The 18,112-nt window shown below is 41.6% G+C and overlaps 1 protein-coding gene across 3 annotated transcripts in view; it reads right to left on the bottom strand.

Moving 5' to 3' along the window:
- The window catches only part of METTL24 (methyltransferase like 24), a 76,094-nt gene that overhangs the window by 23,902 nt on the left and 34,080 nt on the right, over positions 1–18,112 (bottom strand). For 2 of the 3 annotated variants that reach the window (XR_013392277.1, XM_028723162.2), the window contains exons 3-5: positions 14,166–14,305; positions 9,843–10,071; positions 512–652 (exon numbers count right to left, since the gene is read on the bottom strand). Coding sequence is in view for 2 of the 3 variants with exons in the window: in XM_028723162.2 (XP_028578995.2) it covers positions 512–652; positions 9,843–10,071; positions 14,166–14,305 (510 nt within the window). In the remaining variant the exon portion in view is untranslated. The remainder of the gene's footprint in view (positions 1–511; positions 653–9,842; positions 10,072–14,165; positions 14,306–18,112) is intronic. The other variant, XM_028723163.2, reaches the window with a different exon arrangement.

The following is an 18,112-nucleotide window of genomic DNA, read 5'->3' as shown; positions in this document are numbered from 1 at the left end:
TTTTTTTAAAGGACTATTTGATGTCCACTGAATTTATCTTATTCTAAAAGCAATGACTTCCCACACCTCAATGATGCAGGTTTAACTGATGAAGGTCAAGATGCCACAAATGAGCTTAGTTCTAAAATATTAAATGGAAACACCTGCTACTTGGCTACCAATAACAGTTTGCCATAGAAACAGCATTTGCTTGTGTGTTGACATATCATTGGAAAGAAGGCTCACATGCGGTAATGGTTAATGCACAAAATTAAGTTGTAGTAATCATAATGGCATTCCTTCCACCAAGGTTCAACTCGGTCCTGATTGTGTAAGCAATCACTTAATTTGTATCATGCACTATCAATCTTGCATGAGCCCATAATTCAATTATAGAACTGAAGACAGATGTTTCTTGTTGAATCACATGCTCTAATAGTTTAGGATTTATCACCTTAACATGATGGTTTTTAAAAGAGCTTTCGATTTTATCACTAGCTATTTCCCCATGATTTTAAAAGGAAGGCCCTACATTAACAAGCCCTTTCCCCTTTCTGTTCCTGCCGTTTCCCATCTTCCATTTCTGTTTTGACATCATAGGCATTTTTCCACTTGTCAAACTTTTCAGTAAGTACACCTGCTGGCTACAGCAATCCAACTTGTTGCCAATTCCCTTTTAAAAAAAAGAAAGAAAGAAAGAAACGTTTTGGTACAGCAGTAAGGAAGTCTGACCTTCATATTTTACTGTACTGTGCTTTCATAAAATAGAAAGATTTCAAAGTCAACCTGGAGATAACACGTTACAGTGCTTTTCTATTAGAAAGCACAAAATCTGCTCCAGATCTAACATTCTTTAGCGTTTGATTTCATCCTGCTGATGTACCTCTGTCGCTGCTGGCAAAGCAGCCTTTATGCCCCTTCCTGAGGCCCCTCATTTACCTATCAGGGTAGGGGCACCTTCAGACTGTTCAAATTTTGTGGGAGGGATTCAAGTGCATAACAGAAAATTTAAGTTTTCACAATTAAAGTGGGTTCTTTACCCCAGTGCAACAAATCCACAGAAAAAGGGGTTTTTGTGGTTAGGAAAGTGGTGGGAAAATGAATTGAGAAGTGTAGAATAATCGAATAAATGTAAGCACAGCAAAAACAAATCGGAATGAACGCTCATTGTCCTAAAAAGTCCTCACAAACAAATCAGAACCAATGCTTTATAAAGACCAGGTATAAGCCAATCTGAAGGAGCCCTAGGATTCCTAGCTAAGGGCTTATCCACACCTACCTTCCCTCTGCGCTTTCCAGGCACAGTCCACAAAAAACCCCAAATAGCCATTTGTTCTGATTCAACTTTAAAGAGCAGGTGTTTGCGGGAAAAGCTCTGGAGCAAAAAACGGGGGGCACTCAAACACGGAGCTTTAAAGCAGCAGGCCAAAATTAGTGTGGATAAGCCCCAAGTGTTTTAACCAGTTATAAGAAAACTGAGGTTTTATTCAGTGCTCATAAACAAGGAAGTTCCCACTGCATCACTACCAGATACTCTAATCCAAAGACCTACAATTGCACACTTGGATCTCTTGCATGCTTCCCATTCATTTCAACCAACAGATCTGAGCCGCAAGTTAATTTATTTGTGCTGGCATATCAGATTCCTGCATGAAACCGGTGGAGGACCCATTATAGATAGGTTACGAAATGTATATGTGGTATATGTTGCAAATTCCACAGCCCTAAAAAACAACAACTGCTGGTGTGTTTTTATTTCTTGCTCTTACTATGTCAGCATATAAAAATGAGCTTATTGTCCTTTGTTAGAAGGCCTGGAAAATTTTGAGAGATCAAGGAGGAGTGAGTTGCTTTTTTTGTCACTATGGGCAGCCATGTCTTTGAGCCTCCCTGCCATTAGCCTGACTTTTGATCCTGGGGGCTTTCTTCATTCCATTGTTAGGCGGCACAGCAGACAAGCCAGTGCCGACATTATGATTTTCCACCACACAGGAATGCCAAAAAGAAAGAAAGAAAAAAGGTGACATTTGAATTCACAATCCACACAGACTTTGCCACCCGGTAGAGCATTTTTTTACATGAATCCCTTCGTGGGTGAAGAAAAAAGAAGGGAAGAAGCACTAAAGGGCTGGGATCTTCAATTTCAATTCATGTGCAAAGTAAGAAAAGAATGATATTGCTTCCCCAAAACTACAGTATGCCTTCTGATAAAGCTGGAACTCCTCATTATTTCTCACCGTTTTACTTATTGGGCAATGCTGCAGAACCATAAATAGAAAGAAGCTCCCTTAGTTCACTGCTTTGAAAATTAAGAATAGCTTTTCTTCAGTTCTACACTATCTAAATCAGGGGCAAAAAACCTCAAAAACCCCTCAGGATCAAGGGCTGAATATAGCCACTGCTCTCTCTTTCTGGCCACAGAGAATGTACCCAGGCTACATCTCCCACTAGCCCTCTGTGTTCTCCTTGCCTAAGATGAAGAGAAGTGTGTGTGTGTGTGTGTGTGTGTGTGTGTGTGTAAACCTCTGACCTTTGCATGGCTGGAATTTAGCCTACTGTACAGAGGTAAGAGCTACTGTCACACATCTGTTGCTTGGCCCCCTTTTGCCTCTGGCTCTGTTCACCACTGGCATGAGGAAGCCCCACAAGCTGCCTAGAGGAAATGTTGCCCCTAGCTTGAAAAAGCTCTCCAAGCCTGGTCTAAATTCTAGAAGTAACTAACATGCACATTTTTTTTTCATCTGCACAATTATTTCAATAGTTTGCATCGCTTCCACCAGAAATGGCACAAAAATTTCATGACACAGACAGTTTACCACTTGTTTATATCTCTGCTGCTATGTGGTTTGTACTTGGCCAGCTGTTGCTCAGTTCTAATTTATTGCTATTATGATCCAGCCATAAGGTCTCCCGTGAGTTGAGAAAAGGGACACTGCCAGGATACTTTGGGATTGAGAGGGTGACCTAGTTCTTTTCTCGAGGGCCGAAATAGATGATTGGAGTGCTACTTTCAAAGGCAGCAGACTCCAGTCTCCAACTCAATGCAATGAACTGTGACATAACCTGGGCCAGCCCACGATGTTTTGCAGCCTGTGGTGAAGCAGCAAATAGCACCTTTCTCCCAACCAAGGCCATTTGGTTATTTGGAGACCTGAGGCAGAAAATCCCACAAGCACCTCTCCTCTTTTCCTGGCAGTAAAATATTGTCATGGATTGGTTAGACACAGAGGACTGGTGGGAGGAACCAGCTGGGGAGCCACCAAAGGAAGAAGGCTCAGAGAGTGGTGGTGGGATGACGATGAGCGGCCAGAGGGAGGAGACTGGGAAGAGGAGGTGTTGAAAGCTGAAGGAGTAACAGGGCTTAATGAGATGGGAGAGTCATCAGAAGATGAAGCTAGCAAGTGGGAGGAGAGAGGTCAAGAGGCAGGGATGAGTCAAGCTGGTGAAGTTACGGGTGTCTCACCCTATGCAACAAGCTTCTCTCCCCCATCTCCCAGAACCAGGAGATGCATGAAAAGGGCAGATGAGAGACTGGCTGCACACAGGCGCAGTCTCAGATTGCTTGGGGAAAGCCCTGGAGAGGAGGAGACTTAGACCGCAGTGGGGAGGCAGGGACCTTAATCTTGGCAACTGATTTCATGGGGTAAGACCCACAGGGAATGAGCTGCTGTCCTCATGAAGCCTGAGACTCAGCCCAGTCTGTGGAGATCATGTTTTCGCTAATAAAGAGTTAACTACAACTTTGAACTGTGTAATTTACTGACCAGCACGCTCTGTGACAAATATATACTAATAATTAAGTAAGTTAACAATCTGCTCCACTTTCATAACACTCAAAACCAACTGCCTGAGGTGGCTGCCCCACTTTGCCTAATGACAGGGTCGGCTCTGCATCATTAGTACATTTCTTCACAGTTTGGAATGTAGAGCAAGGAGAAATGGCAGCTGTTTAATCTCTGGAGATGTGGCAGCACAGAAGGGAAGCATAATAATGGTGAATATAGAGATAAAATATTTCCATTTGAGGAAGGAGGTGCAAACGTCTTCAAAACAGAATATTCATATTTGAGCTGTCACCTTAGATTTATGCAATAAAATAAGAGGTAAAAATAATGATGTTCCTACTCCAAACCAAAAGGTATGTGCTTTAGGTTGCAAATATGTACACACCTGGAAGTAAGCCCCATTGGATTTGCTTTTGAGTAGAAATGTATGGAATTGTGCTGTTTAAGATTTGCATGAACTGCCTGGAAATAAAAAAGTGGACAGGAAAAACTCCTTGTCCAGGATGGCACTGAGCTGTTAATGCATTCTACCACAGAGTTAAGTTCTTCAGCAATGGTGTTGGATATTTAAAAATACACCAAAAGTTAGTTTTTTGCTTACTAAGCCTTAAATCTCAGCATGCTTTTCCAAACAGAGCTGACATCTTTTAGCAGATTTGTCACACAAGCCACCTTTACTTGAGAAGCCAGCACCAATTATCCTTAAAATAGCCACTGTGACTCAAAGACTGCTTTCCTTTCTTTTAACTGGGAACCTAAGGGTGAAATATAATGTCAGGCAAGCAGGCATCCTCTCACACAGTGATGCTTCTCTTTCTTCTTCTCCTTGTAGCCCCCACGTGCCCTGAAAAATCTGCTTGGGGCGGGGGTGGGGTGTGCAGGTTGCAGAGTGGGAGATGAGAAATGCCTTTGCCTACAAACCTGATTTCAACCCAGTTTTAAATATTAAGACTTTGTAAGATTTAACATATTAAAAAAGGCTTTATGGAGATAACAAATAACTAAAGATATATGGCTGATTTTAGAAACCCAGTGCAATGTTGAACAGGTTTTCTGACTGTCAGAAGTTGAAGATCCATATCTGAACATTCCTTTTATTTTGTCATGGTTATTTTTCTCCATCTCCTGGTGCTTCTACTCGCACAGGTACCAGAAGGAATGCCTAATCCCATATAAAACTGCTCCTATTCCAAGGCCCTCCAGGGTCCCCCATCTGGAAACTGGAGGGAGGGCCTTCTTGGTGGTGGTGTCCTGTTTGTAGAATTCCCTCTCCAAAGAGGCTTGCCTTGCACCTACTATGCTATATTTTTGGCACCAGTCCAAGACATTTTTGTTCTCCCAGGCTTTTAAAATTAAAACAGTTTAAGTTTCAATGGGAACTTTGAAGTGTTTGGCTTTAGTACAAATCTATTTCATTTCTGTTGTGCTGATTTTACTGCTATTCAATTTTTACCTGAACAGGGGTATAAAAGGTACCCCTGCCCGTACGGTCCTAGAACAATAGGATTCAGAATGCAGCAGTCTGATTGGTCCTAGAACAATAGGGTCCAGAATGCAGCAGTCTGATTGGTCCACAGGAGCCACCCAATCCAGCTCCAGGTGGAAGTGAATCCGCAACCTGATTGGCCTACAGGTGAATCCCGGAATTAGCCAATCATGTGGGGCCCACTGTGTAAATAATGTATATAAAGCAGACATTCTGGGGGAACTTCCATTCCTCCTCACCACTATGAGCTGAATAACGAGCATGAAATCCACTCTTGACTCCGAGTATATTTCAGGGTGTTTCACTGCAGTAAGGGAAAGGGTTAAGAAGCCTCTCTGCTGCACATTTTGTGCTTCAGTAGCACCCTCCATGAGTGCATTTTGTTTTCTATTTAAAACTCAGCACATTGTATAATTTGGCCCTATCCCAACAATAACTGTTCTGCCACCAGCAATGTATACATATGGCAGAGCTAATGCCAGGGGGATCCTCAAATTATTACATGGGGGGAGGCTTTCCTAAAAGGATAATAAATCATTGTTGAGGGGTTCCAGATAGATATATCTTCATTATTTTGTGATCTCAGGCTATTTCTCCAGTGCCTTGGCCCAAGGGCACAAACAGATTTATGGAGAATGAAACATCCTCCAAAGTTGCAAATTGCTGCCATGACTGACGATGTTTAGATTCTGCTGGATCATTAGAAATGCAAGTCACAGGCACATGGCTGAAGGAGAAGGGAGATAGTGAGTTAAAGCCAAAAAGAAATGCCTGATGTGCAAGTGAAATGTGGACACCCAACATACAAAGCTGCCTTGGGCAATCGTTCTGTTTAAGCCAAGATAGGTATAATCCTTTTGCATACGCTCTTTCTCCCCTACACACACACACACACACACACACACACACACACACACACAAACAGAGAGAGAGAGAGAGAGAGAGAGAGAGTCCTGTTGCTTTTCACTTCTGCACAAATCGTGATGAAACAAGGAAGTCTCTCATTAACCACAGTTTATCATTTTCTTCACTTTAAACCATGGTTTAATATATTCGCTGGTTCCAAAGATGACATCATGAATTTCCTGATTTGGACAAAATAGGAAACTAATACTATGGTTAATCAGAAACTCCATGGGGGAATGGCCTGTGTGCAGAGGCAAAATATCCATGCACATTTCAGTTTAATAAGCAGATGTATGATTGTATGAACACAGCCACACTTTAACTTCCAAAATAGTAGGGGTGCTCTTTTTTGTGTCAGCCACATGAATATGAAGACAAATATTTCCAAAAGAACACTCAAGAGACAATCCATCGCAAACTCACAGAGCTGCCATAGAAGCAGACCTGAGAGAAAATACAATTTATAGAAAGAATCAAAAATTAGTAGAAAGAGCTGCCTGAATGGCTCCCCATGATCTGTTGTGGAGGTCAGATGTGGAAAAATTAAGCAGGAGCTACTAAGGGATAATGCAGGCAGTTTTATGGGACATGTTCTTTTTAATGCAGGAACCAAATCTGATTTTTAATTTCAATGGGAATGGCTTGGATTGTAGCAACTGGAAAAAGGAGATGTGGTATTAGAGAACAGAACAGTCACCAGGAATGTTACTATGTCAAAGCATACCCACCAACACTGCTATGGTAAATATGCAAAGAAGCCCAAAGAACATCCACATGTTTGGATTGTGCCCTGGGATTGGATCTTCCCAAAAACTCCATGTTTGCACGTTAGTGGAAAAATGGAAGGAGGAAAAGGCAAGGAGTAATTTTCAAAAAGATGCTGGTGCCATGCCTTATTCCCCCCGCCCTCCCACAAGAGCTGCGGAAAGGGCACTGAAAGGTCCTTCTAGAATTACCCTAAGAAAGTGAATGAACAAAGTGAATGAAGAATGCAGGGGAGAAGAGACCTCTAATTAATATGTGCTGGAAAGTTCTGACATATAGGCAGATGAAAAGCCCAGGCGGCAATTATATAAACACTTACAAAGAAGTAAATCCTATTGAACTCGGTGGGACTTACTTCTTAGTAGACATGTCTGGGATTGTACTGTCAGTATTTACTCTGATGCACTCTTTAATTGATAAGGAGCTTTGGGGAGCCTCTCTGCAATACCCAACGCAACCTTAAGTCCCCCAGCCTTTTCTCAAGAACAGAGAAAGCAGTGTAAACAAACTGTGTTTCATTCTATAAACAAGAAATTCTCATTAATTGGAAGCAACACAGTTCTAATTCTCCCTAAGTAACCACCCCAGGCAAAAAACAACAAAACACACTGTGAATATAAGCCTTCTACAGGACAAGATGCAGTGTTCACTTGGCTGGCTTCCATCTCCTTTGTTCTGTCATCCTGCAGGGGTGGCCCCATCATGAGACATATTGAGACAGTCACCTCAAGCAGCAAATGCTAGGGGGCAGAGATGGGATGGAGCTGTGTGTGCTCTGCACTCCCTAAGATAGCCTTCAGATTTAGTGGAGGATGCTGTCCCACTGCCCGTGTCAAAGTAAGATGAAACTCCCAGTCTCGCTGGCTTCTGTGCAAGGAATGAGGGGAGGCGTAATCTTGTCTGCCTCAGGCAGCAAAATGTCTTAAAATGGCCCTGCTGCCTTGTCTAGTTATGGCTGCTCAAAACTAGGGTTTTAAGTAGATAGTCTTCTCCTATTGTTTATCCCTATGTTCCAGTATAGAGACCTCTAAAGTTCCACATGAGCAGGCATGTCCAAAGTCCATTTCGGGGGCCTAATCCGGCCCGCTGGTCAGTTTAATCCGGCCCCTGTGGCAGTTAACTTCAACCTGAACAACTTCAATCCTAAAAAAAAAAAAGTCAGCAACTTTGGTCGGCCCCTTGGTCGGCCCTCACGGCCCTTTAAATCTGGCCCTCTTTGAAAAAAGTTTGGACACCACTGAAAGGTATGGCTCTTTTTGGAGGCTTTCCCACTCTTTACAAACTCCAGTCATTCTAGTTTGAAAAGAGAGGCAGACATTGGCATTGTTGACAAGGGGCATTATTTCATAGCAACAAAATATTACAGTCCAAACGGAGAATTAAATATACCTGCAAAAGAGGTATATTTTCAAAGAGAATAGCTAGAATTGCAGCAGATATGAGATGCAGCATTAAAGAGCACAGCCAAACAAAATGGGATGACTCCAACACAGTAGCAGACTCAATGGACACAACTCACTTAAGTCCATTGATTTCAGAGTATGACTTAGATGGATACAATTTGGTGTGTTGAGAAATTCCCTTAGAAACAAAGGAGCATTCAGAAATGCTGCCCAGAGTGGCTGGGGCAACCCAGTCAGATGTGTGGGATTAAAATAAAATACTAATACTAATAATCAGAATGACCTTTTTAATACATCTCTTAAAAATAAATTATACCCTACCTTTTTGAAAGAGCTCAAGAATACACACAACATAATAATGTATCAATGACAAATGATAACAAACAATAAAAAGTAAGAATCCAAAGTTCAAAAATTAGCGAACAGCAGCTACCTGAAGTCACCCACCCACCAAATGTAAGTGCTACCAAAAGGTACCATTTCTCTCTGTGGTTAAGTATTATCTGGTCCCAAGACAGATTCATAATGTGATTCAATGGTAAAAAAAAAAAAAGGTTCATTTTCGATTTTTAGCTATTTCAGAAGTGTTAATTCCCCAGAAAATAGCACATTGCACTTTGCAATGGTGCTTTATGTTTCACAGCCTTGCTCTGCAAGCCCTGGAGGTGGTGTCCTCAGCCAAGTCTGCCCATGTCTTAAAAAGGAACCAAAAAGCATACAGCACTACCTGCAGGCATCAAGATATATTAGCAATCTAATTCATTCCCTGCACACTCTCAAGGGCAGCTGTAACTTGAAAGTATGCTAGCTGAGAATGTCATGAACTTTTTGAAGTATGCATTGGCAAAAAGTTAGTGGAAAGCTTCTACTGCATTCACAGTTCCCTAAAAGGAGGTCAGGCAAGTCCATTAAAAAAAACTGCACTCATTTCAAGCCAGGATGTTTTTGCTACTGGTGTCACTAACAGGGAGAAAATAGTGACCCTCTGAACATCAACAATCCCTTTATAATCTCTTCTGCTCCAATTATAGCTGGAAATGTTTTCCCATCTCTTTAAATTCTGCACTTAGGACCACTGTACAATTCTGCTCATTGCTACATTTTCAGAGCCAGTAAAGAATAAAAGTTGCAGATATTGTAAGACATACAGTACCTTACTGATGGGGCAGAAAGGGAGAAAAATAGGATCTTAAGAAAGTGAGGGTGATTTAAAAATTGTGGGGGTGTTTGACTATTAATTTTAAATCACGATTCCTTCCCCCATTTGTGTCCCTCCCATCCTCAAATATCCACAGTAGAAGCTTGATTACTCACACCATGACTACCTAAATACACGTTAGTGTAGTTCTATGTCAATGTAGAAAAACAGTCCGAATTATCTAAACATCTGACTATCCTAATATTATGGACATTCTCTGCATTGCTTATATAAATGGAGTTTAAGCTCTAACGGCTTATAAACAAAATGAAGGCCCCCAGTAATTCATAAAGCTATATGAACAGTAAGTGGAGTCTTACCTTGTGGTGTCCAAAGTCATTTAATACAGTGCCAAGTTTCTTGGTGTTGGTATGAAGCTTATGAGCCGCGATCATTGGATTTGGATCCCGCCAGTCAATGGACAGGCGATGGTACCAGAGGCGCTGTCCTTTCTGAATATGTGCCAGTTTGATACTGGGGTCAAAGCGATGCACCTCACATCCACTATTGGCCATGCTGATCTCAAACTGGTTGTTGTCACTGCCCAGTCTTCCCAAAGCAAACAGAAGAGGTATTGTTACTTCAAATAAAAACAAAATCTGAAGGATCGCTACTATTAACATCTTAGTGCACCTACCCCTGAAGGACTTAAGGTAGAAAACATTAATTCTTGGTAGATGTGCAGAAGCACTAGAAAGAGCTTAATGGTACCCCTGCCCGTACGGGCCAGTCGTGTCCGACTCTAGGGTTGTGCGCCCATCTCACTTAAGAGGTCGGGGGCCAGCGCTGTCTGGAGACACTTCCGGGTCACGTGGTCAGCGTGACGAAGCTGCTCTGGCGAGCCGGCACCAGCGCAGCACACGGAAACGCCGTTTACCTTCCCGCTAGAAAGCGGTACCTATTTATCTACTTGCACTTAGGGGTGCTTTCGAACTGCTAGATGGGCAGGAGCTGGGACCGAAGGACGGGAGCTCACCCCACCGCGGGGATTCGAACCGCCAACCATGCGATCGGCAAGCCCTAGGCGCTGAGGTTTTACCCACAGCGCCACCCACGTCCCGTCAGAAAGAGCTTACAATACCACAATTTTCAGAAAATACGTAAATAAAAACAGTAATAATAATAATAATAAGACTAATGAAAAACAGTCACTGCATGATTTGTCAGCCTAATTCTAATCAGCCCAGAAGTTTTCCTGAAAAGTGAAAAGCCAACAGTGAAGTAGAAGATACAAGGATTTGTTTAGAGAGGGCATTCCATGATCTACGTGCTACACTCAAAAAGGCCCTGTCGAGTTCCTGCATGTTACACTTCAGACAGTGGGGGGAAGGGGCAGTCAGCAGGGTATCAGTAGTTGACTGAAGCACCTAGGCAAGTTCATATGCAAGTTTGGGGACCTTAAGAAACCCTACTTACAAATTATTTCGGGCCTTAATGGATATGACCAATGGATATGGCATATTTAATTGGGCTCATAAGGAACTTAGCAGACAGCATAGTTGAAACAAAACTAGAATGATGTGCTCAGAACACATCTGCCCAGAAGTCTGTATGTGCATTCTGGAGCAGCTGAAGCTTCCAACCTCTTCAACGCAACCTTCCCATGCAGATGCTCTAATCTGGATGTAACTAAGGTATGAAAGACTATGGTTCGGTCCAATTTCTCCAGTTCGGATGTGCATGTGCATTGCATGATGTAACTTCATTCAATGGCTGTCAGCTAAACTTGTCGACTTACTCAGTTGAAAGCCATTTTGTATGTAGTGAAACATATCTGTAACATGTCAGGTGTTAATGGCACGTTGGCACATGCTTGGCACCAGTTAATGCTCCTGCTATCAAGGGGTGAAGGCGCATGTATGAGTTTGTCCAAACACTGCAAGATGAATTAAACGCAGGGCATTCTCAGGGCTAAACGTCACATTATATTAATCACAATTTTTTAAAGAGCATGCTTAGTGCTGATATCTTTATTTTGAAGGGGAAGTAGCTGTGGGGCCCCCATCTAGTTTCACACTCCCAATTCAGACTGAGGTCTAAAAACCAGTTGCTTATTAACTCCACACTCACCCCACCCCACCGGGCCTCAGAACAGTTTGTAGTAAAGAAGCACCTTTGGAACCAGTAGTAACTGGGGCAATTTCAGGTGGGAAAATAGGGAACAGGAGACGGCACCAAAGACCCATGGCTACATTTCCTTTAGCATAGACCAATAGTGTTAAGCACATTAAAAACCACAGGGCGAGGCCTTCCACACATAAGCTGAATTGTGACTGACTACTGCATGTTGGCAAGTCTTTACATAGCATGATAACATAAGAAATGTAGTATGGCTTAAGGTCATACACAATGCTCTTCTGTGGGCTACACACTGATTTTCATGCTGCTCTGATTTCTGGAAACGGAGGCAGATGGGAATCTAGAAGAAAAGCTGAGCATCCTGTTTCCACCTAGCATTCATTAGTTCCACCTAGCTTCCTCTGAAATCAATGGAGGATTACATGCAGCTAACAGCACAATCCTAACCATGTCTACTCAGAAGTAAGTCTTGTTGAATTCAATGGAGCTTACTTCCCAGAAAGTGGGGTTAGGATTGCAGCCTTAGTCTGGATCCAGCCTCATGAGTGTTCAATAGCTAGAGGAAAATGTAAAATGAAAGCTGCCTTACATTCATTGCTGACTGTCAATTTAAAAATGCTTAACTATTGTGTGCATAGTTAAACACCTCAGAATGCTGAAACCTGGTAAAACCTTTTGTGAGTCTGTGGTTGTTTTTTTTTTTTAAAAAACCAACACCACTTTCAGATGGAGCATTAATCTCTTTAATAAATTCAGAGTGCTTTTTATACTAAGCCAATTTAAAAATGATCATTCAAATTCATTGATGCATTTTGCGATATCCCAGCCAGCCAGTAACATTGCCCTCTGTACACCACAGAGTGTCACGTGCCTCCCAATGGATGGAGTAGCTAGAAAATAATCTAAAATGGGCAGCCTCCAGAGGATTTGAGCTCTGCTCCATCATGTTCATATGAAATGCTTCTGCTTTTCATCTCAGTCCTCACAAATGCACAGACAATAACTTCATTCCTCTCAATGTTTCATGCAATACGTATTTTTCATAGGGCTGTCCTATATATACTCAAAAACATTTGTTCTCTCTCTAGTCATCCTCTGGGAAGAAACCAGCTGGTCTTCATTTCCTCTTTCATAAATAGAAATTCATTAGATAAGAAGTGTATTTCAAGGAGATTTTGTCTCATTCTGAACAAGATTGCTTCTCTGTGCAATCATACACCAAAGAGCAGAATTAAGTGCCAATGTTACTGAAAGATTGTAATTGGATTGGAGTCACAAGGAATTAGAATTGATTGCTATGTAATTCCTCAAGAATTGCAAACACACGCGTGCACACTTAATTTATTTGAACGTTACTAGAGTTCCTTCCTTATTTTCATTCTGTGCTTTAGGGGAAAATCTTCAGTGCTTATATATTCCAGCAGAAGGGACTGGTTTAGTTTCCATTTTTAAAATATTTTATTTATGCAGCAAAACATTTTTTCAAAGGTCTCATTGTGCGCTTGCTTTTCTTAGGCTAGCAGAAGGCATTCTTAATGGAAGATAGATACGGAGGCAATAATGTTCTTTGAAGTAAGGTGACAAAATTCAACATGAAATTTAAAACTGACTCAATTGAATTATTTCTACATAATCTATGCGAAATCATAAGGAGGTAAGAATAGACCTGTTGGCTCAGAGTAAAGGCCTATCTAGTCCAGCATCCTATTCTCACAGCACCCAACCAAATGCCTATGGAAAGCCCCTAAGCAGGACATGAGTGCAACAGCCCTCTCCCCATTTGTGGTTCCCTATCAACCACTTCATCAAAAGCTTTTTGAAAGTACACAGTGTCAATTGAATTGCCTCTATCCATAGGCATCTTGTTGCAAAATGGATATGTCTGTGCTTGAGTGGTGCAAATACCTCTGAATGCACATTTGCATGACTTTTTTATTTTTTGAAAAAGTCGGCTACTTCAGCCCACATTCTTCCAATTAATCTTGCAATGGTGTGTTTTTTAAAAGAAAAAACCACATATATCCTGGAGCAAGGTAAGCATAAGATAGCCTAGCAGATTGTGTGAAGAGCATGCCATTCACGATTGCTTCATTTGAATTTCCCCCATCATGCATCTACCTGTGCTTAAAGATCAGCACCTGATGCCCTCCTCTGTATGCCACCTCCAAGAGAGGTTCAGAGGGTAGCAACAAGGGAGAAGGGACTTTTTGGTTGTGGCTCCCCACTTATGGAATGCTCTCCCCAGTGACACCTGCCTGGCGCTGACACTGCTATCTTTTCAGCAACAAGTTAATTTTTTCATGTACCCCCAGGTATTTGGTGCTATGTGACGGGCTGTTTTTAACACTGCTTTTGCACCAGTGTTGTTTTTGTTGCTTTGTAATGGAGCTGGGGTGGTTTTAGCACTAAATGAATTGTTGCTTCTGTTGCTTTGTTTTAAATTTTGGATACCTGATATTTCTGTAAGTCAACTTGGATCTCTCTGAAAAGGGCCCCTTAAGAATGTTAATTAATCATGAATAACATAAATGGTCCCCCCCCCCCCACTCAAAAGGGAGACTTACCCCAGTGAATATAGACGGCACTGCTTTCTTTTGATTTGATGAACTAAACTGAATCGGTCATCCAAGCATATTGACCATGGCCTCCTTGAGCTGTTGGGGTTTCCTGGCAGGTTGTTCATGCTCATATGATCACATGAAATCTGTTAAAATAACAAATGTTGATTTCATTCTGTGTTACAATCTTTCTACACATCTCACATTTTGTTTGAGCAGGGAGAAGGGAGGATGAGGGAATGTCTTACAGGAAATTGTTCAACAGTTATGTGACTGACAAAGTGGGGTGAGGGAAAGGCAGCCAGGCTTAATTTATTGTTTGCTTATCTCTTGTTTGTTTGCTTTGCTAAAAGAAGGATGTGCCAGATCGAAAGAAGTCAGACGGTGAGAAGAGCAAAGCAAACATTAAAAGGCAAATAATTGAATTCCAGTGAATATTATGTGCCAGATGCAGTTCACCAAAAACAGCTCCCTGGACTACAAAAGACCATTTATTTTTATCCTTCATGCCTTGGATTCGATTCCGCAATTAACATTTAAATAATAGTAACGACCTAACTCCCACTCTTAACTTTAGGTTACTTGCCCTACAGGTCTGAAATCTGTATCTATTGGGATCTAGCCTCCCCACTACAACATCAAGGGGCCTCTTTGGCACAGGGAGCCTTAAACCAACTGAGGCTGCCCCAATGGGTACAACCCCTTTTGAATGGACACAGCCTGGCCACAGGGACTGTTGTAGCAGCTTCCAAGTTAGATTACTGTATGCGGGGGCTGCCTTCAAAAACTGCATGGAAATCACAGTAAGTCCCAATGCAGCTATTAACAGAGACCAAGTGCTGAGATCGTATCACACGAGTGCTTAAATAGCTACACCATCTCCCAGTCCATTTCCAGGAACAAATACTGGGGTGGAACTCAATGTTGTGCCATTATGAACAAAATGCACAATCATTTCAGCTTGCCAGATGTAACAATCCCCGCCCCACTGCACACGCCGTTCGGTGGGTTCTTGCGTACCCACACCAGTACAATTTTGGGGGTTCACACACACTGCAACATGCTGAAGTCACTCGTGCATGCCACACAACGTACCCTTCTCCTGTCCTGATGCTGCAGCCATTCTGTCTCCTGGTGGCTCGCTGTGAGGAAGATCACTAGCCACCTTTCTCAAAGTAAAACATTGGGGTGTTCAAAAAGGATGTGTTATACAGCATGTGTGTGCAGGGCCTTCTCAGTTGTGACCCCTCAGCAAAGCACATGCTCCTGGTGATGGGCATTGCTTAATGCTTGCTTACTTTGTTATCTCTTTGGTGCCTGGTGAACTCCTTTTCCATTTCTTAGGCCTTTTAATGAATCCAGCCCGTGATATAAAAATGTATTTTCCTGCTCTTTTATAGGCTGTTTCCCCCCCCCCACCGCCTGCTATTAGTTTTGATATCGTCACATTTTCCGTGGTTGCATTTGTTTTTGTGTGCAGTAAAGAAAGTCATTTTGAAAGAGAGGCTATACATATGGTAAAATAATACGATTTTCTTAAATGGAGGTTGTCCTACAAGCATGCAAAGTAACAGTCAAGCCAATATAAAGTCTCTGATAAAAAAAAAATCTCTCTCCCACCCGCCTCCCTACCTTCCCGTGGGGCTTAAATACCTGCTCATTTGAATACCCATATGCTTAAATCCATTCATTCTTTTTCAGTGGATGTGCTTAAATAAATCCCACTGGAGAAAATGAGAATTAATTATATGTTCAGCTCTTTGCTGAACACATTCTATATAAAGTAAGAATGCACTGTAATAATCCTGTCTAGAACTCACAACAGGATTATTTGCTACAGAAGGAGTCAAACTAACAATTGCCCAGCTATGCACACATGAGAAGCAAAAGAAATCTTGCCTCAGAATTCCACAAGGCAAGGTTGCTCATACTCTGTAGTTCAAAGATCCAAGCTCTGTACTCCAGATTCTGCAATCTGAATAAATTTCTACACCCCCCACACACATATTTGATTTCCTACCATAACGGTTTTCACTTATTTATTTCAATGTATTTATATCCCGTTTTCATTTAATTTATATATTTCTGTTTGGAGTGCCTAGGCTGTTCCTGAAGAGAAACAGGAAGCTCATTCAGGGGACAGAATTATAACACCCCAATAAATAAAAATCCTGCTCAGCTGTTCCTGGTTGGCTTTGAGATTTCACAAGCCAGGATGCTAGAGGCCATTTCTGCAAAGAAATGGAAGAAGTTTGAAAGAGTGATAGTTCCACTTTCACCACTTCTTAATATATTACAAAAACCTGCAAAACCTATTCAGCAAACAGGATTTGTGGGATTTTGCATTCTATTAAAATCTGCAAAGCCTGTTTGATCAGTGACTGGAAGCAACACTGAGATAGAAAGGCCTCTCTCAAACCACTCTAAGGACTAGAAATTTTCTAATGGGAGGGGACACATTTCCATGTTTACAGAGTAGTATCTAAGACACATAGAACTATGAAGGTTCTTGAAGAATTTGATTCCAATGCTAATTGATACAACCCTGGATAACTGTGCAGTTTGAAACTGAGTTGTCTTTTGGATTTCGTACCCCTCTGACTTTTGTGTAATTATTCTTGACTGTGTACACACCATACATTTAAACCACATTACTTCCCACACAACTGTGCCCTCCTGTAGCACAGAGAAGGTTGCCAGGGCTTTTTATCTGATATTGATGCAGGTTGAGGGGTGGATATTGCTGGCTTCCTGGGATAAAAATATATTTATATGTACTTGTCTTTAACTGCTGTAATGTATAGTATCTTTTATCTTTGCATTCAATTTTCTTGGCCTGCTACCATAACAAACTGCTTGGTTGCCCAAAGCATTGGGAACTGTATGTAGTTTGTTAAGGGTGCTGGTAACTGGAACTCTATGAGGGGTAAACTAGAGTTCCTAGGATTCTTTTGAGTGCAGGAAATATGCTTTAAATGTATGGTGTGTATGCAGTCCTTGACTCAAAAAATGTATCCTAAAAAAAGCATTTTTTAGTATAAAAATGTTTACAAATGAGATTAAAACATATTAAAATTTTAAATATATATTTAAATGCAAATGTTCATATTATTTTCTCTTACAGATTAGCACAGAAATGGGATGGCATGACCACTGGCAGGAAAGAGACTGATCCATTCATCCTGACACAGAACTTATTATACGAAAATCCCTTCAGCCTTTCCAAGACTGGGAAAAAAATCTATAAAAATCCTACCCATGCAAATCGAACTTGAATTAAAGAAGCAAAAATGAAAATCAGGAGTCCGCCTTGACTAAAGCAGATGCTAACTAATCCTTCCTAATGAGCAAACTGAACAAACATGATTAACGAATATTAAACGTTATGAATGTGTTATACTGGGAGAATTAACACTGGAAGGGCTGGGTGCTACTGTGGTTATTTCTCACTCCTCTGTTCTTCATTCCCACAAGATTTTTATTGTAAGGATCTGACTTTCCTTCCTCTACCCTTCCATAAATGTAGTAAGCACTTGTTTTAAATATGGGAGTGGGAGACTGCTTAACTGTGCAAAACATTAAACTGAAGTAAAATTAATAAGAGTTCTGTTAACACTGCTAGCAGGGGTCATTGATGAAGGAACTGGTGGGTATTTTAGCAGGGCAATTTCAATCTTTATGAGAAATTATTGGGTGCTGGGGCGGAGGCAGGGGGTGCCACAGCCAGCACCATGAAAGCATGTGATTGCTAACTAGTTAGCCTTGCCTCAAACCCCATTGGGTTGCTGATGTCATTGCCATTGGGATGCTGATGCCAGCTAATCAGCAACCATATGCTTGCACAAGGCTGACAGAAGTGCCCCTTTCTCTAGCACTGCCTGCCAATCTCTGGAAAGAACAAGAATTCCTCTACCTTCCTTGAACTCCCAGCAATGTTCACCAGCACGACGAGT

Source organism: Podarcis muralis, chromosome 3, assembly GCF_964188315.1.
Source record: "Podarcis muralis chromosome 3, rPodMur119.hap1.1, whole genome shotgun sequence".
Classification (NCBI taxonomy): Eukaryota; Metazoa; Chordata; class Lepidosauria; order Squamata; family Lacertidae; genus Podarcis; species Podarcis muralis.
The sequence above is the reverse complement of the archived record's forward strand: the minus strand, read 5'-3'. Positions and strand labels throughout refer to the sequence as shown.